Source organism: Delphinapterus leucas, chromosome 6, assembly GCF_059928025.1.
Source record: "Delphinapterus leucas isolate spDelLeu-1000000601 "Yukka" chromosome 6, BTC_Dleu_Yukka2, whole genome shotgun sequence".
NCBI lineage: Eukaryota > Metazoa > Chordata > Mammalia > Artiodactyla > Monodontidae > Delphinapterus > Delphinapterus leucas.
Genome location: NC_143134.1, coordinates 123,720,194 through 123,739,464, shown reverse-complemented (window position 1 = coordinate 123,739,464; position 19,271 = coordinate 123,720,194). Strand labels below are relative to the sequence as shown.

Genomic DNA, 19,271 nt, shown 5'->3' with positions numbered 1-19,271 from the left:
AGGGGACCGGCCCCGGCCCCCGCGGGCTCACCAATCCTCTCCTCCAGGGTGGGGGCGGCCGTGGCTTCAGCGGCTGCGGGCTGACCCTCCTCCAGGGGACAGCGCTGGTCATCCATGCGGCTGCTCTGGAACTTGCTCAGCAGGTCAAAGAAGCCCTCCTCGTCGGAGGATGGGGCCCGGGGGATGCTCTGGGGGGCGGGACGGGCAGTCAGTGCTGGCTCTAGGCCAGCCACAGGTGGCCCTGCTGTGGTCACCAGCCCCTCACAGACCCCCGGACACAGCTGAGTGGCTGCTCGGCTTGGGCCGAGGTCAGGACCCTCCTCCCCCACCCGCCCCTCCCGCTCCCAGCACCAGCACTGCCCCCCGCTCCCTGGTGCCCCCGGGGGCCCCTCCTGAGCACTTGTGTCAGCTGCCTGCAGTGAGTGCTACCCATGCCTGTGCACCTCTGGAGCCCCAGCACCCAGCACAGCGCTCACCAGTGTCTGCTAAACAAATAAACGAGTGAGTGACTAGGCCCCTTGGCAGCTCGTTATGCACACTGCAAGCGGCCGGTGCCAGGGCCCTGGCTGCGGTGATGCTGGACCCAGAGGTGCCAGCAATGTCAGGTCATACCACCAAAGGCAAGGAGCCCGAACTGGGGAAGGTGAGGGCTTCTGTGTTCCCAGTCCCACCCCTTGTGGGGTTTGGACAGTTTTATAAGGTCCCCAGAGGACAGCAGATGTGCGCGGGCCAGGCTAGAGACAGTGCTCTCATCCCCCAGCCCCTCCCTCCGCGTGCTGGCTGAGGCGGGAGTGTGGTGGGTCAGGGTCTGCTCTGGGTGGCTGGGGAGAGCCAGGACGCCAGGCTGGGGGCCCTGGGTTGGTGGTTGGACCACAGGGGCTCTGAAAGATGCCCTCAGTGAGCATAAGTGTGCAGCCTGGGGGCTTCCCTGGTGGCGCAGTGGTTGAGAATCTGCCTGCCAGTGCAGGGGATGTGGGTTTGAGCCCTGGTCCGGGAAGATCCCACATGCCACGGAGCAACTAAGCCCATGCACCACAACTATTGAGCCTGTGCTCTAGAGCCCGCAAGCCACAGCTGCTGAGCCCGTGTGCCACAACTACTGAGCCCACGAGCCACAAGTACTGAAGCCTGCGCGCCTAGAGCCCGTGCTCCGCAACAAGAGTAGCCATCGCAATGAGAAGCCCGCACACCACAGTGAAGAGTGGCCCCCGCTCGCCGCAACCGGAGAAAGCCCGTGTGCAGCAACGAAGACCCAACGCAGCCAGAAAAATAAAATAAATTAAAAAAGAAAAAGTTACATTAAGTGGGCAGCCTGGGCAACGGGGAGGGCTGACCTTGGACTAAGCCAGCTGACCCGGGCAAGTCCCACTGCTGGGTCAGAATGGGGGGAGGGGCCGCAGTTCTGAGGCAGTGGGTGGGATAGGGTGAGACCAGGTCCCTGGGTCAGGCTGAGTCCCAACGGGCAGGGTGGCCACAGTTCACACCTCCATGGAGGGCGTGGTCTCTCAGGGGCTGCCCAGAGGGCAGGACCAGAGCAGGCCCACCCCCAGCGCCAGCCTCACCAAGCCTGGTCCAGGGCCCTGCGGGCTGACGACTGGATGGAGTGGCTTCCAGAGGACACTGTGGGTGCTAATCTGCACCCCACTCCCTCCCCCCTGAGAAGCTGGCCGCCCCCTGCCCAGCCCTGGCCCCCCCTGCCCAGCCCTGGCCCGTGCATCTCCTGGCTGGCTGGCTGGCGGCCGCCTCGTCGCTCAGAGCCCTGCCTGAAATGCGTGACCCCCAGAGCCCCCGACAACCCAACACCAGCCCGTTTCACAGAGGAGACTGGGGCCCTGGAAGCTGGCCCAGCCTGGGCTCCCAGAGCAGAGTGAGGGCTGCTTCGAGCTGGGCTCAGGCCGTGGGGCGGTGAGGCGTCCGAAGGCCGGGAGGACCCGCTGGCCGACGTGGGCAGGGAGGGGCAGCCGAGCGGGTGGTCCCACCGACCTATGCCGGCAGGTGGCAGCTCAGAGGAGACCCCACCGGGCTCAGGCTCTTGGGTCGCACCTCCCCACCCCCTGCCTGGCCAGGGCGGGCCCAGAGCCAAGGCTGGAGCCGGGGGGTTCAAAATCCACCCCTGAGGGCTTTGCTCTCCTGTGGTGCCCAGGAAACCTGGAGGAAAGGGAGAGCCGGTGCTCAGGAGCCCATAGGGGCCTTGGCCAGGGGGCTGCACCTAGTCCGGGCCTCCTGGGGACCTGCAGGCCCGGCAGAGTGGCTGGGGACCAGCGTCAAGGTGGGGTCTACGGAGAGGTGCCTCCCCCAGGCGCTCGTGGGCTCTGCTCACAGGCTGGGGGCCCCCGGCTCCGCCAGGTGTAGGGTGAGCACAGCACCACCCCACTGCAGGGGGAGCTGTTGCTCCCGCCCCCAGCCCAGCATCTGGCCCCAGCTGGGATCTCCCAGGTGAACCATGGGCCAGGTGAATGGAGCCAGGCCCCTCCCAGGAAAGGTGTGACCCGGGGGTCCCACTTCACTGGACGCACGTGTCCCCAACACTCCTCCAGCCTCCCCTGGGCTGCAACTCGGGCTCAAGAGAGGCACCTGAAGGAGAGGGGGGTTTGCTGTAGGCCTCTCACGGTGCCATCACCACCGTGGCCAGGTCTGGGCTGAGGGCCCCGCCACGGTCGTCCAGACAGGCTCCCGAGGCATTGCGCCACAGCCATCCCAGCCTGAGACCTGGGACTGGCCCGGGGCCTGGCAGCTCTCACCCTCCCCGAGCCCGGGGCCACCTGTGAAGGGTGGGCACCCCCTCATGCAGGGCACTGCTGGCCTGGGACCACAGGCACAGGGGGAGGCCCACGCCCCTCGCTCAGGACACCGGCCTGAATCCCAGGAGGACACGTTCAGGGGACCTGGAGGCCACCCCATGCTCCCTCCCCCCTCCTCTGCCTGACTCGGGCTCCCTCCGCCCGGAGATCAGAACTCCTTGAGGCTCACTCCAGCCCCACCGCAGAGGTTTCAGCCCATCTTCTCCCCGGGAAGAAGGAGCCAGCCCTGGTCGTGCAAACTCTCCCATCCGCCAGGCCCGGCTGTCCCCTCCAGCCGGCCTGGCCAGTTCCCCAGGGCTGCAGCTGCCCTGGCTCCCGAGCTGCCCAGGACGGGGACGTTTGAAGGCAGGTGAGTACGGGTCAACACACGGGACTCACCCCCACTGAACTGGCCCGGGGGAGGCTGCCGGGAAGCTGACTGCTTGCCCGCCGGCTGACCATCCACCCGCCCCGGCCCCCCAGGAGGAGCGCTCTGCAGCCTAAGTCCAGCTCCGACAGGCCATGAGCCTCCAGCCGTGTTAGGGACCCCCCACTCACCCGGATCCGCAGCCCTGTCCGCCAGCAGCCAAGTGCATTTGGGTGCTGGGCCACGTGGAGCCCAGGCAGGACGCCAAGGCCCCTGTGCCACTGCCCTGCCTGCAGTGCCTGGTGCTGCCTCACCGCAGAGACCCACTGGCTCTGTTAGCTTGATGCTTAAATAGGACCCAGGGTGAGGGCCCCTCCCCGTCCCCGCCCACCCGTGCGGCGCGCACGCACGCACTGCACACACACCGTAAACACTCGGAGATGGATTTCCCTGAGCACAGAGCCTGTGGGCAGTCACAGCAGCAGGGCGAGGGGGTGAAACCTGTCTGGGGAGCACTTTCTCTCTGAGAGCAGCCCCGGCCTCCTGCCCAGCCCGGAGAGGAGCCGGACGGGTCGGTGTCCTTTCCCGTTCTGGGCCTCGATGGTCGCGTGGCCTGACACCCTTACCCCTGCAGAGCCGCAGCACCACACAGTAGCCCCCTTGGCTTCTGCCTGGCCCCAGACCAAAGCCCCTCAGCTGCAGTGCCCTCCCTGGCCTCCTGCCGCCGCCTGGGTGTCCCTTTCCTGCTCCGGGAGGTCGTGGAGTCAGCGTCAGCCCGGCCCTGGAGCCAGCAGGGGCCGACCACCCGAGGCACCTGGGTAGTCCCGGCAAGAGAGGTGAGGACAGGACGAGGACACCAGAGGCCCCTCCTAGGGCCCGCTCTGTCCTGCCCCTTCTGTAGTGGGTTCAGAGCTGCCGGCCCCTTCCATTACAGCCCTGGGGACAGACGGCCACCACCAGCAGCCTGGGACTGGCCCTCTGAGGACGCCTCCTGTCGGCTGCCTGGGTGGGCACGGGGCCTCAGCCCACCAGCGGGGTCCAGGCCTCCAGCTGGGGCCAGGCTCAGAACCCTGTCGTAGGAACTTTCTCCAAAGACACCACCATGGCCCGACACCTTGACGTGTTCTCTTTGGGGGCCGACCTGTGGGTGCCAGGAGCTGACCCTGGCCTAGGAAGCCCAGCCCTACCGTTCCTAGCTGGACGCCCTTAAGCCATTTCCTTCTACCCTGAGCCTTGGTTTCCCCCTTAGGGCTGCTGTAAACAAGGCACACGTGGCAAGCCTGAGCCTTGACTGCCGTCTATTTGGCAGAAGAGGTCCCGGAACTGCAGCTACAGGGACGCGGCTGGGCCAGAGCTCCCAGACGGGACAGGCAGGGGCTCTCGCAGCGCTGGTCTCCGCCCGTGGCAGCCGCAGTGTGTCGCGGGGGGGCCTGGCTCACCTCCCCGGGCCCCGCCTCTGGGGCCCAAGGCTCTGAGGCCCCCAGATGGGAGGTGGGGTGTACGGCTTTGCCTCGGTCACCTCTTTGGGAAGCCTTCCAAGCCAGCCCTCGTGCGGGGAGGCTGGTGTGGCTTAGGGATGCGAGAGAATCAGAAAGACAAGTCTCTCTGCACTCCCTGCTGTGGGGCGGGGCGGGGGGCGGGGCTAGGCAGCTGGGGTGCAGGCGCTGCCCCCCTCGCTCAGCCCCCGTTTCACAGCATGAACAACGGGGTGTGGGTATGGACGCCGCCGTCACCTAGTAAGTATGGTCTTGGGTGAAGCCGGGCGGTGGGGGCCATGAGCACAGGCCAGGCCTCTGCTCGGCCTTGGGCAGGCCTTTCCTACTCCAGAGCCCACTGTGGCTCCCCAGTGCCCTGGCAGGGGTCCTTCCCTGCCCAGACCCTCTCTGGCTGGGCCGACTCCAAGACACCCCCTGACCTTCGGGGCCGGCCCAGCCCTGCTCCCCATGCCCGGCCCCTCAGACCACACCCAGCCACCCTCCTCAGATCCCGCAGCCCCCGCTGTGCTGGTGGCAACACCCTTGCACTGCCTGGGCCCTTGCACTGCCTGGGCTCAGGGTCAGGGAGGGGCCTGACGGGGCCTCCTGCCCCGAGCAGGGATCCCGTCCCCCTCCCCAGGCCCCTGTGCCCTCCCCCCCTCACCCCACTCCCCGGACACAGACTCTGGCCATCCTCTGGCCCATCCAGTGGGGCTGGGGTCAAATGGGGTCAGCGGAGGCTGCCCCAGGCTCACGGGAAGACGGGTGCAAAGCAGCCGTTTGGGGCTAAGAATACCCCGCACGGCACCCGCGCCCCTCGAAGGCGGGGAAGGTGCTGACGAGACCCTTGGAGGGAACTCTTTTCCGACTAATTCTCGGAGGCTTGGGCGCAGGTGCTCTGTGCGTGGGGGGCTGGCTCCAGGCTGACCTCTGAACCTGGGCGTGGCCGGGCACATGCCCCTCTGTGCCCCCCCGTACCTGACCTGCTCCTGAGAGCCTGGAGGAGCCAGCCAGGCTCCTGGGCACCGTGCGACACCTGCCAGGCAGCAAGAGACCAGGTGCGTCCCTCCATCCCCCACCTGTCCGTCTACTCGATCACTAGTCCACCCACCCCTCAGCCGTCCATCCCCACTCATCTGTCCACCAGACCCCGTCTGTCTGTCTACGTCTGTACACTGTGTCCCCAGGACGAGGCTGCTGGCTGGGCCTGAGGACCTGAGCTGCACCCCCAAGCTGTCCTGCAGACCCTTCCTGGGCTGCCTGTTGCCCCACCACCACCAGCACGAGGCCTCCCGTCCGGCTGACGAGTAAACCCTGTCCCTGCCCGGGGTGCCCCGGGCTTTCAGCAGGCCCTGTGCCCACCAGGTCCCAGGGGACAGCCCAGGGCCATGACCTCAGCTCCCTGGAGAGGCCTGGCCCAGCTTCCAGGTGGGCCGTGTAGGATGCTGTGCAGGATGGGCAGTGGAGCCCCTCGCGGCTCCCTGTGGGCCCCTGGGGAGAAGTCGCCTACCGTGCGAGGCACCTGCACCCGGACGTCCGCGCTGTCCAGTGGGGAGTGGCCACCCTCCCGCGGCCTCCTCTCAGCAGCGTCCGGCCCTTCCTGGTACTTCCTGCTCCTCACGGGACCGGGGAGCAAGTCCCTGCCCGGCCCCCGCCAGTCCCCCGCGTGGTGGCTGTCTCCATTCTGCTCCTGGGGAGGGGGGGAAGACCGGGCGTGGGAGGGGGCCGGGCCGCCAACGCCCCCCAGCCCAGGACCCCAAGAGGGGCTGAGCAGATGCAGTCAGCCCCGTTTCACTGACCCACACGGAGGTGCTCCGGGGCCCGAGGAAGAGGGAGCTGCCGGCAGCCTGGGGGCAGGGAGAGGCGGGGCGGGGACCGGAGGGGCTCTGACCACCCCAAACGTCCACCTGCCCACACTAAGCGATGGGTGACTATGGGCGGCCCTGAGTCTTGTCCCCACAGTGGGTCCCCGTGGCTGTCCACAACTGAACCCAGTGTACACTGGAGGGACTGGAGGCTCCGAGATGTCAGGCCACTGCTCCTGGGCCACACAGCACCCACCCTGGCAGGTACAGAGTGGCCCCAGGGCCCCCTAATCTGTTTGCGGTTTGTCAAGCCCCCGCTGCTCCACCCATAACAGCTCTGCTTCCCCCTGGAGAAGAGTCCGAGTGAGGAGGGAGCAGACGGGAATGGGGATCAGCCAGGATGCTGGGAGTCTACAACATGTAAGGAGCCGGGGGCCTGGGTGGCGGGACCACGGTGAGAGGCAAGGGAGCAGCCCCTGGTGCTGCGGGGTCTCCTGGGGCCCTCTCTGGGCACATGGCCCATCCAGGGTCCTGGGCCGCACGGGGCACATCTGTCGCCCCTGGCAGGGACATGACGCAGACAGGAACCCTGGCAGGTGCTGGCAGCTCAGCAAACACCGCGCCAGCCTCGTTATCCCGCTGCCCACGCTCTGCTTCTAACTGTAGGCGGCTGTCGCTTGGCTGCCACCTGCCCCACGTGCCCCCGGCCGCCCGCCCTGAGCCCCACTCACCCGCTCCAGGGGGAGCCTCAGCAGGTCCCAGGTTTCCGCGCTCAGCCTCTGTGTCCTCTTGGGCCTGGCCCCTGCAAGGCAGCAGGCCCAGTCAGCCGGCGCCGGCCCCGGGCCTCGAGGATCGCGAGCTTCCCACCTCCCAGCCCACGTGGGGGCCAATGTGGTGTCTGCACGAGCGCCGCACCCCCGACAGGACAAGCACGCGGGCGTCCAGGTGGGGCCGACCAAATAGGGGCTCCCGTTAGCTCAGCTCCCGAGCTCTGGGTCCGGCTCTTCCCCGCTCGCCTTTGCCTCCACCGTTCCCTCTCCTCAGATACACTTCCTGCGTCTACACAGCCCCGGGCCTCAGCCTTGGCTCAGCTGCTCCCCACACCCTGTGCCCGCACACCCTCACCCCGCCCACACCAGGGCAGCCCAGGTCCTCCGGGGGAGGGGGGGGCGGGCTGAGTGAACTCTCCTCTGAGGGCTGGGCCTGGCGAGGCCAGGAAGCACAGTGGGCAAAGTGACCGAGGCCTCCGGCACCAGTGGACACCCTGGGGGTCGCGTCTCGGCACCACTGGCCTTGGACCAGTCACTCACCCTGCGGAGCTCAGCCCCCTCCACGCCCCCCCCGACGCCCCCGTCAGATGGTGCTGTCGGACACACTGCCCACAGCGCAGGGGGACTGGAAAGCATCTCACGGCCCCTGGCGCGTCTCGGGCGCCCAGCAAGCTGCAGCCGTGGATGCAATGGTTCGCTCTCCATCCCCACGGCCAGTGCCCGCCGCCCACGGCTCCGCTCGTGAAGCTAAGCTGCTCTGTGCATGCCTGCGGTGCAGCGTGGGGAGCCGGACCCAGAGCCCGCCCTGTCTAGCCCCTTGCTGCGGCCAGGCGCACACGCCACAGCAAGCGGCCTCGAGGGGTGGGCGGGGAGTCCTCCACCCGCCCCCGACCCCAAGCCTGGCCTGGGTTCTGGGCCCACACCCGCTGCCTGGGACACGGTCCCCAGAAGGGAGCCGGCTCTGGCGCTCGGGCGTTCAGATCGGCCCAAACCAAACATGCAGAGCTTCAAAAGAACTAACTGGGCAGGTGGCCTGCAGCGGCTGGCGAGGGCGGCCATGCTCTCCTCACTGTCCTGGCCCCAGGCCCTGAGCAAGCCACATGCCGTCCCCCTGCCCTCCTAAGGCCGAGAAACGTGCCAGTCCGAGGTGGGGACGCAGTGATCCTCGGAGGGGCGTCGGCGATCGCTGTCCTGGGAGCTGGGGAAGGAGTGGCCACAGCGGCCCGACCAGGTGCCAGCCAGGCAGCTCCTGGAAGCGTTCCCCCAGGACTAGGCCAGCTGACGGCCCCCTGTCCCCACTGCTTGGCCGTGGTGGTCGTGCGGGCCTGCCGCTGCCCCCTCCACCCCGAAGAAAACAGCCCCTGGCTGGCAGGCTTCTGCCAGGCCCCGAGCCAGAGGGGCGCAGCCTCGGGGCACACGGCCCACCCACAGGTGAAGGAGAGGAGCAGAGGAGTTCGGGTCGGGTCCCCCCGCCCACCCCCAGCGGCACGAGGAAGGCAGCTCTGAGGAGGAAACGAAGGAACTGGCCGCGAACCAAAGGACTGGGGACCCCATGCCTGGCGGCCCTTAACCCACCCCACCCCCGGCCTGCAACAGCCCTGCTCCGTCTCCTGCCGCCCCAGCGAGAGGCCCCGCTCGCTGCCCGACCCTGTCCACTGGGCCCCGCCCCGCCTGGCCCTCCACCATGAAAGGTCCCTCTGAGATGCAGCCCGCGCCCGGCTGTAGGGCGGGGGCGGGGGCGGGGGCGGGGGCGGGTCCCTCCCGGCCCATGTGGACAGCGGGCGGAAGGCCCTCCGGGCCTGGCTAAATGCATCCTCTGTCTGGAGAGTGTGTTCCGAACCCAGCGCCTCCAGCAGCCCCTGAGCTGAGCCCGCCCTGACTGGGAGCATTCAGGCACCACTGGCTGGCTTCCTGCCCCGCCCGCCCGAGAGTCAGGCCTGGAAACTTCCCCAGGACTGCGCACCACGCCTGGCCTGTGCGGCACCCTCGTCATCCTCTGTCCCCACCAGGTGTCTCGACACACTCTGTCCCAACCCACTGGTTTCCAGCTGCCCGGCCTGGTGCCCCCGGCCTCCTACCTCATGTCCACTCCCTACTCCTGGCGGCTCCACCTTCAGAGCCGACCCAGAATCCGAGCCCCCGAGCCCCACTGCCTCCTTTGCCCCGCAGGGGCCAGAGAGATGCCCCAAGGATCTGGGTTAGATCTTCCTCTGCTGCTGGACCTGCAAGGGCCCCTCTGCTGTGAGGGTGGGGCTTACACAAGGGCCCACGGCTCCTCCCCGGCGGGATCCCTCCTGCCTCAGAGCCCTTGCACGGCTGTTCCCTCCGCTAGGACTGCGGTTCCTTCTCAGGCTCAGGGCTCCCTCCCTCCACTCCTTCAAGTCTTCACTCAAATGTCGCTTATAGATTGAGTATTCTGCATCCTCCCAGATTTCATATGTCGAAGCCCCAAACCCCAATGTGATGGTACAGCAGGTGGGGCCTGGGGACATGATTAAGGTTGGCTGAGGTCATGAGGGTGGGGCCCTCACAATGGGATCAGTGCCCACATGAGACCAGAGAGCTCCTTCGCTCTCTTCCCCCCACACCCCACCCACCCCATCTGTAAATCAAGAGGCCCTCACAGAACCCCGCCATGCTGGCACCCTGCTCTTGAACATCCAGCCCCCAGAACTGTGAGAAATAAATGTCCATGGTTTAAGCCACCCAGTCTGTGGAGTTTTGTTACGGGGCTCGAGCTGCCACCCGCTGCTGTATTTATGGCTACATCCCGCCCCACCCAACTTTCCTGACCAGCCCCCAAAGCACCTGTAACATGTGATTCTCTTTCCGCGCATGTATCATTTATCAGTGCTGTGGCCCTAGAGCTCGGACAGGGCTTAGCATGCGGTAGGTGCTTTAAGGATGGTGGAATGTGTAGCTAGCGTTTACCGAGTGCCTACCGTGTAAGGCCCCATGGGCAGTTTCAATCACTGTCCCCTCCGGGCCGTCGCCAGCATAAGAGGTCCTAGCCACCCTCCCAGGACTTTGGACACAGGGGCTCAAGAGAGGGTGACCACCTGGCCAAGGCCAGTGAGCCCAGAGGGGTAGAGCCAGGTCAGGACAGAGGGAGTCGGGGCTGTAGGCGTGCCTGCACAGGGCAGGTGTTACAGCAAGTCAGGCTCAACTGGAGAGCCCAAAAGGGTCCAGCTGAGAGTGGCTGGAGAAGAGTCAGACCTAAGGACAGATGAGGGACCCTGTGGCCCCGTGGCCCTGACCTGTCCATCACAGGTGCCTGGCACGTGTGTGGGCTGCAGGCCACTTGCTGAATGCACAGATGGACCGTGCTATGTCTGCATCTTCAGCCCTCCTGGGGACATGAGCTGTGCCCCTGTCCCCGCCAGGTGCTCTTCCCAAGATGACCAGCGGGCCTGCTTCCCAGATGGGGAAACGGAGGCACAGCTAGGTCGCCACTTGCTCTGCCGACCAGGACGTGCGGAGCCAGGGCCAGAGCACGCGGCCTAAGCAGCCACTCCGACTTCACACCACGGACACCCCAACCTCCCAAGGCGGCTGGACGCGGTGCCCCGGGACCCCTGCTGCCTGGACCCAGGACGCCCTGAGCAGGGCACGGGGGGGAAGGGACTGAGGAGCAACACAAGTTGGGGGGGCAGGGCAGTCCACACCCTGTAGGCAGGCAGAGGCGTCCACCAGAGGGGACGAGCAGGCAGCCCCGTGGGGCTCAGCGCCGACTCCCCCATCTTATGCGCTGACCGTGCTGCCATGTCGAGGGGGCGCAGCGGGACCTCCATCCAGCATGGGCCCCCGCCCGGTGCCCTCCTGGGGTGGGTAGGGTGGGCACAGCAAGTACCCTGGGAGGACTGACCCTGACCCAGGCAGCAGTGGCAGGGACGTGCCCCACCCACCCAGACTCACCCTGGGACCTCTTAGCTGGGGTGGGGGCAGCGAGGGCCGTGAGGGTAACACATGGACTGAACCCAGCCAGGCTCTGGGTCCTCCAGCTGCACGAAGTGCCAGCCACCCCCAGGCCCACGGCCCACCACAGGCCACACCTGTGATGCAATGCCACGCCCATCACAACGGCCACGCCCACCGACTCCCTCCCGTCCCGACCCGGGGCCTCCCTCCTCCCCTGGAGATGCTCCTCCACCAGGACTGGTCAAGGGCCCTCCGGGGGCTCACTTGGCCCCCTTCGCCCCCACCCCCGCACCCCAGGGACAGTTTCCAGAAGACAGGCACCCGGCTTTCTGGAAACTGGGCCGGCCCACCACCCGCGCTCAGTACGCCCCTGAAAGAACGAGTGAACGAACGGATGAAGGAATGATGCTGTCCCTGCAGAAAGCCCTGCCGTGGCCTGCACCACAGGCCCTGCCCGTCCGGGCTCACCCGACCGGGGGTCTCCTCCGAGCAGAGCTCTTCTCCAGGGCCGCCTAGACTCATGGCGCTGGCCCACCTCCAGCAGCTGCATCCCAGGGCCGGGGCCCCCAGACCTGCCTCCACGGGCCTCGGGAGGCCGTCCCGGCCACTGTCCTCCCAGGAGGATGGCCTCTTCCCAGCGGCTGCTGGCGGCCCGGCGCCGGCAGACTGGTGGGAGGAGGCTTCCTGGGGCCCCGGCTGGGAAGGGTCTGGGCCCGGGGCAGAGCAGAAGAGGCGGCGTGGGGAGGACAGAAGCCGCCTTGTTCCGGCACCCACCCTGTGCCCCCCTTTCCTCAGCTCAAAGGAGGAGGAAAACACCAGGAGAACCCGGGGCTGGGCCGCGCCTCCGCGAGAGACTTTCCAGACGCCGGGCTCAGCCCTGCCCCCACCTGCCGCTGGGGTTCCCAGAGGGTGGCCTGGCAGGGCCAGGCGTGCCAGGGGCTCTGGGCGGAGCTGCCCACCCTTGGAAAACCCTGGCCGGAAGGGCAGACACTGGCCTGCACGTGCCGGGACGGGGTGGGGGGCGAAGGGGGCCACACTCCATCCCATCCCCACTGGCTACAGCACCCCCAAAACAAGGGTGGCTGAGGGTCCCGGCAGCCCACTTCCTCCCTTCCGTCTCAGCCTCTGAGCGAGGGTGACAGGTGCACCCATCTTCCAGGACAGGCCATTATCACAAATCCATGAGCGTTACAGCACAGAACCCCGGAGACCTGACACCAGTCGGATGGCTTCCCAGTCTCGTCCTGGGCGGGCCTGGGGGCTTTAGAGGCTGGGGAAGGTGGGCGACCCGGGAACACAGCCATGAGGGGCCTGGGGCTGGACTCTCCGAGAACTCGAGAACCACGAGTTGCGGACTGTGTGGGCTGGGAGGGAGAGGCAGCTAACCCCCTGCCCAGAGCCTGCCCCATACCCACCGGCAGCGCGGGAGGCCAGCTCAGGGCGGCCCCTGCCCCAGCGCCCACATTTATTGATCTACTTGCTTGGCCGCGAACTTTCTGTCCTTGTGTGGGTAGCATCACTGACCTGCACAGGGCGACCAGCAGCCCGTGAATGAGGTCGTTACAGCAGCCGTGGCTGATCTGCGGGCCTCAGTTGATGAGTGCCCGGCTCACGGCTCCCTCGGCCTCTGGCTGACTTGGCTTCTCCCTCCTGCCAGCAGCCCCCTCCCACTCCATCCCTACAAGAAGCCCTCCCCCAGGCCCAGCCCCCAGCCTGGAGAGGGGTCGTCAACCCCAGAGGAGTCGGGTGGCTAGGGAGGGGCAGGGAGGGGCCCCCTCCTCCTCGTGCCTGAGAAACCTGGGGGGTTCAGGGCGACCCCAGGGCCCCACTGCCCCAGAGACATCAAGGACAGGCCTGAATGCCCCTTTGCCCGCGCTGTGTCCCGCACCTTCCAATCTCAGGATCCCGACTTGCCCCCAGCACCCTGTCACTTGCCCACGCCACTGTGAGCTCTGGAGTGAGCTGGCGACGGGGCTCAGATGCTGTCACCCCCCCAGGGACAGGGGCTCAACACGTTATGAGGGACCCCTTCCCTTGGCTAGCAGCTCTGTTAAATATTCTCCTGTTCGAGGGCGGAGCCCATTGGGCCCCAGCGTGAGCCAGCACCCCCTCTACCCTGGCAGCCCTCCTGCCACCCCCCCGCCCTCTCAGGCCCCTGCATCTCAGGCTGAGGTCTGAGCCCACGGGAGAGCGGCACCCCACGCCCAGCCCAGGAGCTCACCTTGGGCCTCGTAGCCGGCCAGGTCTGGCTTCTCCGCGGCTGCCGGGCTGGACAGCCGGCCCAGCGCCAGCTGCAGCTGCGCCACGTTCATGCGGGCCGTGAGCTCCCCACTGCGGTCCCCGATCTGCAGCCGGGCAGGGCCAGGTCAGTGGGCTGCGAGGCCCCCTGTGCACTCCCACAGGGCAGTCACGGCCCCGGGTCTCCAAGGGCACTAGGCCCACTGCGCCCCAGAGGTGGAGTCTGGCGGGGGTCCCGGGGGCGGGGGTAGCCTCACGTGCCCCTGACAGCCCCCCTCACACCCCAGCCCGACCGTGCCACGTGGGGCCCTCCCGTGGGCAGTCAGCCTGCACCTTTCTCAGCCCCGTGCCTGCCAGGCTCCCGGCGGGGACCCTCCCTGCAGGGAGGCCACGTGCTTACCCAGGAGCAAAGCCACAGGTAAGGCGGGTGGGGGAACCCCCACGTGGAGTTCCAGGGCCCCTGCCTGTGCTCAGAGGGACGCAGGGGCCGGTCCCGCTGGCGGCCCAGGCAGAGGGGCTTTTTCCAAGCCAGGACCTCCCCTGACGCGAGCTCTCCTCCCCTCCACCGGGACACCTAAGGGCCTTGCCCGCCTGTGGACTTGGGGCTGTCTGTGGCAGGTCTGGGGAGCGCTGGGGTGGGAGGTGACCTGGCTCTGCCGCTGGGGCTGCTTCCCAGAGGTGGGTGGGGGCTGAGGAGGGGACCGGCCGGGAGCCGGGGAGCCAGGGCTCACCCGCGCCGACCCTGGAGTGCCCAGTCGCGGGCTGCCCTGACCCCAGCAGGAGGGTCCTGGGTGGACAGGCCCACTTCCCCAGGAAAGTGTCTGGTTGAGGGGTCCCAGGGGAAGATCCCCCGGGGGCGGCCGTGCCTTTGTGCCCCTGGGCTGCCCCTGGTAGGTATTTCCACCCTGGGTGTCAGGCAGAGGCATTTCACGGCCCAGCCTGGCACACTTCCGTCGGAGACAGAAGCAGCCGGTGGTGGCTGCCCAAAGGTGACACTAACCCTCTATGGGTGGAAAGCAGGTCCCCACTCCCCCGTCCCGACCCCCTGGCTACAGCAGACAAGCAGCCACCGGGTCTCAGGAGTCACGGGGTGGCTGGGCCCCTTCGCAGCAGGTGGCGACAGCCAGGGAAGGGCCTAGAGCACACGGAGGCACCGGCCCACCTGGAGGGGGCTGGGCAGCTCCAGGGATGCGGGGCTCCAACGCTGGCGAAGGCCAGGGTTGGGGGCTGAGGGGAGGGCAGGCCCGGCTCACCTCCTGGGAGATCTCCAGGTGCTTCTTGGCGAAGGTCAGGGCCTGTGCTGGGCTCCCCATGGATACGTAGGCGTTCCCCAGGCTCCAGCACGCCCGGCCCTCACCCACTCTGCCGGGGAGGGAAACTGAGTCCACGTCTGCACCCCAGGCCTGCCAGCCTGCCCACTAGTCCAGCCGTCCCAAGCCCCCAGCCTCCGGGTGGTCAGGCCCATCACGAACTGGGGATGGGTGTGGGGGGGTGCTCCGTGGGTGGTCCAGGGTCCCTGGCGTGGCCTTGATTGCCCCCTAGTGGTCGGTGAGGCTCTCACCCCTGTGGCTCCCTGAGCAGCAGTGACCTCATTCCCTTGATCATAAATTTTTAAATGGAGCTATAAATAATGTAACAAGAACTTAACCCCTGTAAAGCGCACGATTCGGTGGCTCTGCGTTCATTTACCATCTACGACCATCACCTCTATCTCGTTCCAAAACATCATCACCCCAGAGAAAAGCTGCAGGCCACTTTAAGCCCCCCAGCAGAGCAGCTTTCTAGAAGACCCCTCCTCCCCACCACCCACGAGGGGCCCTGGCCTGTGGCTCTGAACCCTCTTGCTGCCACTGCCGCCCCCAGACCTGCGTGCACGGCTGTGTGTTTAGGCGTCTTCGGCCAGGCAGTCTGTCTCTCTGTAGAGACTGCCGTTTACACGGACGTGGAGAGAGGGGGGCACGGGGGTGTTCAAGGAGGCAACGGGGCGGGCACTGGGGCACAGCCCCCCAACCAGCTTGCGCCAAGGGTCACTGCGAGCAGCTGGCCCAGCGTCCACTGGTCTCACCGGGTCCCACTCAGTGGGCGGTGTGGCCAACTGATGGGGGAGGCTGAGCCCAGGCGGGGCCGCCTTGAGCAGGGTCCCTTGGTGGTCGGTGGCAGAGCAGGGCCTCAGACCCAGGCCGGCGAGTCCAGGCCACTGTAGTCAGCTTGTTGCTCAGCCCAGGGGCCTGAAGGGGCGAGCGGGGGGCCCCCCGGTGTGGGCCTGGGCAGCCACGCGCCCCTGCCGCACGCACCTGTCGGCCAGCTCCTGGGCGATGAGCAGGTGCCGCAGGTGGTACTCGGCGGCGCGCTCGTAGTCTTGCAGCAGCGTGTACGTGTTGCCCAGGCTGTAGCAGGCCTGCGCCTCCACTGCCTGGTCCTTGAGCTGCCGGGACAGCTGCAGAGTCTTTCTGTGGGGGGCGGGTGGTCACCCCAGGAAGGAAGATTCCAGCACTCCCCTCCACAGGGGCTAGGGCACAGCTCATGCTCCCCCAACGCCCCTTTCCAAGGGCTACGTTGGGGGTGGTGGGGAAGCAGCCCTTTGGCCCCGAGGCCTCCAGCCCCAGGACCCCACTGGGGGGTCTCTCTGGGCTCCATCGGTTGCCCTTCCAGGGTGGCACAGAACCCCCCGCACGGCCCCTGGGGAGGCTGGGAGGGCAGAGCTTGAGGTGGGCGCCTCCTTGGCCTGGCGTCCAGGCTCCCTCGCCCTCCTAGGGCCCACCCTCTCCCTGGCTGGGCGGTGGGGGTGGGAGGGGTGCTGCCTACTTGTAGTACTCGGCGGCCACGTCGAAGCGCCCCAGGAAGATGTGGGCGTTCCCCAGGTTGCTATAGGCCCTCCTCTCTGCCGCCTTGTCTCCAAATTCCTTAGCAATGGCCAGGCGCTGAGGACACGGACACAAGGCCCAGGTGGTCACGGAGCAGCCCGGGATCCGATGCAGATGGCAGGTGCTGCCCACCCCGCACTGCCCAGCACGGCCAGCCTGATGTCCGTGTGCCCAGAGGGGCAGCCCTGGGAGCCCCGGCACCAAGCCCAGACGAAGCGAGGGGGCTGGTGGGGTGCCCCGGCCGTCTCGCTCCGACCCTATGTCAGGGCCACCCCGTCGCTGCCACCCACTTACCTCCTTGTGGAAGGTTGTGGCCTCTGTGAAGCTCCCCAGCAGGTAGTGGGTGTTGCCCAGGTTGCCATAGGCCCTGCCCTGGGCTGCCCGGTCGCCCAGCTCCTTCACCAGGGACAGGTTCCTCCTGGGGGCCGAGTCTCTCTGAGCTGTGTCCCTCCCAGCGACCCACCCACCCAGGCTAGAAGATGCTGAGCGGGTGGCCTCCATACAGCCCCTCCCAGGGTCGTGCCCCCAGATGAGGGTGGCTCTGCTCGGTCTGAGCTCCAAGGCTCGGGTTAGCCTCCGCCCTGCCCCCGGCTCTGGTTTTCACGTGCAGCCTATGCCGGCCAGGCCGAGGACAGGGCGGGTGGGGGTGAGGAGGCAGCCCACCCAGGTCCCCGCGTGTGCAGAGCGCGGGGACAATCCCGCCTGCTCACTCGTAGAACTCAGAGGCCCGGCGCAGCGTCTCGCGGACGGCAGGCGGCAGGTGCCCAGGGTCCTGTGCTGCATTCCAGGACAGCTGCTTGCCCTTGGCGTGGTACACGTTGCCAATGTTGTAAAGTGCCCTCGCTTCCCCAACCTGTGGGTGACACTGAGGTTGGTGGGGGGGCGGGGGGGGGGCGTCTCCAAAGCCACAGCCCCTGAGGAGCCCTGTGCGCACAGAGCTGGCGTTCCCATCGCCTGGTCCACGGTCCCCGCTGTTCCTCGGGCCCCAAAGGCAAGGGCCTGGGGGGTGGCAGCACCAAGTATAGACGCTAAGGTAGGGGTCACGGGGAGGGAGGGACCTGTCCCCACCCCTCCCGGTCACCCCTCTCTGACACCCAAGGGTCAGGGCTCTGCCTCTGCTCAACCGCCTCCGAAGGTGGCCTGGGGCGAGTCAGTCACCTCTCAGCCGCAGTTTTCTCGTCCATACAGGGGCAGGGATGCTTATCCCACAGGGCCACGGGGGGAGGACACAGAGCAGGGCTGTCAAGGGTCCAGCAGGGCTGGACCCACCGTTGCTCGGACGGTGCTGCCTCTCCAGCCAGGTTCCTTCCGGAGCCGGCCCCCACCCCCGTCTCCCTCTGGCCCCAGGAGTGACTGGGGGTGTTGGTGGCTTCAGGGGGGAGGTCGGGGAGAGGGGAGCTGACATGCAAGATGGGAGCCCGGGCCTCAGCCCCACAGCGTCGGTGTGAGCCAAAGTGCCCTCGTTTCTGAAGGGGGCCGTCGTCCCACGGGAAGAGCACGTGGGGCCATGAGTGGTGTCACCTGTGGCTCCCATCCCAGACCCAGACGGCCACAGGCCAGGGGCCGCCGCCCACCTTGTCCCCCTGCTCCTGGGCGATGTCCAGGTGCCGCTGGCAGCACACAACGGCCTCGTCAAAGCGGCCCAGCACCTTGAGTGTGTTGCCCAGGTTCCCACTGGCCTTGGCCTCCCCCATGCGGTCACCGATGGTCCTGGAGGGCAGGAAAGAGCGAGGGGCTGGACCAAGGACTGGCGGGACCCTGAACCCAGCAGGGAGCCCTGGTGACGGCAGCAAGAGTCTGGGGGGACCGGGAGCCCCCAGACACTGGGATGATGCTGGGCAGGGGTCCCACGGCGGGTGGGCCCAGCTCAGGACCACTTCTCTGCTAGGCCAGTCTGGGGGAAGGACTTGCGAAGGCCGGCTTGGAGGCAGGAGAGTTGGGGGCCTGGCAGAGGGAATTAACCATGCAGTGTGTATTTGCTGCGTGTCTGCCGCCACCTCACACTGGCTGGATGCTGAAACCAGGGCTCACCAGCTGGAGGGGAAGGACCTGTGGGCAGGGTGGTCAGAAGCTCCGCCCCCACCTGGGATATCTGGGGGCTCATGGGGTGGGGTGGGGGCTCCTGCAGGCCTTAAGGAGCAAAAGAGGGGGCAGGGAACACGCAAGGGGAGGGTGTTCCAGGGAGGAGCAGCAGCGGGGAAGTTCTGGAGGCCCGAGGAGAACGGAGACACTGGGAAATGGGGGGCGGGGGCCGGTCGGGGGGGCTGAGTGGGTGGGGCCAGCAGGAGGAGGCTGGTCGGTTCGTGGTGAGAGCAGGGGGGGTGGGGGCCCAGGGGCAGGACGGCTCTGCACAGGGCAGGTGGGGCAGCCCGGCTCACCGAGCTAGCAACAGGTCATGTTTGTGGTACTCCAGCGCCCGGGCGTACTCCTTTAGGTAGAAGTAGGCGTTGCCCAGCTGGCTGTAGATGGCACTCAGAGTCTTCAGGTCCTCGGTGCCCACCTGCACAGCGGCCTCAAAGAAGGCCACGCCTGCCTTGAAGTCACCAGCCTTGCACAGCCGCTCACCCTCCAGGGCCAGCTCCAGGCACGAGGCTTCCATCCTGGGCGGAGAGGAGGGGTCAGGGGTCTCAGCCTGCCCCTCACACCCCTGCACGTCACCATTCGGACAGCGGGGCACCTCGGACGGCTGTGGCCAGTGCGGTGCCCGGGGGCGTGGGCGTCAACCTCTCTTTGGATGAACGCCCTGGTTGGCACACGGTGCGGCTCCCCTTCCCCACCCCCAGGGCACCCGGCGGCCACGAAAGCATGAACCTGCAATGCAGCCGGACCCTCGCCCAGAGGCGGCCTGCAGACACCACCTCCCCCCACCCCAGTCCCAGCTGCTGGGGCGAGGGGCCGCCCCCGGGCCAGGCGCTACCTGCCACAGTGGCTACGGTGGCCTGGGGCAGGCCCTGATCCCCTCTGAGGATGACGGAGGCTCACAGGGTCAGCCAGATGGTCAGGGCCACACAGGCAGGATCCGATCCCAGCGCCTCCTGGGTCCTGCACCCTGGA

General features: G+C 67.5%; 1 protein-coding gene across 3 annotated transcripts in view; it reads right to left on the bottom strand.

Moving 5' to 3' along the window:
• GPSM1 (G protein signaling modulator 1) overlaps window positions 1-19,271 on the bottom strand; it is a 30,484-nt gene that overhangs the window by 3,172 nt on the left and 8,041 nt on the right. For 2 of the 3 annotated variants that reach the window (XM_022578215.3, XM_089914015.1), the window contains exons 2-12: window positions 18,596-18,817; window positions 17,792-17,927; window positions 16,928-17,070; window positions 16,512-16,635; window positions 16,159-16,274; window positions 15,648-15,803; window positions 14,607-14,715; window positions 13,337-13,460; window positions 7,159-7,229; window positions 6,133-6,312; window positions 32-188 (exon numbers count right to left, since the gene is read on the bottom strand). In XM_022578215.3, the coding sequence (XP_022433923.3) occupies window positions 32-188; window positions 6,133-6,312; window positions 7,159-7,229; window positions 13,337-13,460; window positions 14,607-14,715; window positions 15,648-15,803; window positions 16,159-16,274; window positions 16,512-16,635; window positions 16,928-17,070; window positions 17,792-17,927; window positions 18,596-18,817 (1,538 nt within the window). Of the gene's footprint in view, window positions 1-23; window positions 189-6,132; window positions 6,313-7,158; window positions 7,230-13,336; window positions 13,461-14,606; window positions 14,716-15,647; window positions 15,804-16,158; window positions 16,275-16,511; window positions 16,636-16,927; window positions 17,071-17,791; window positions 17,928-18,595; window positions 18,818-19,271 lie in introns of all 3 variants that reach the window. The other variant, XM_089914014.1, reaches the window with a different exon arrangement.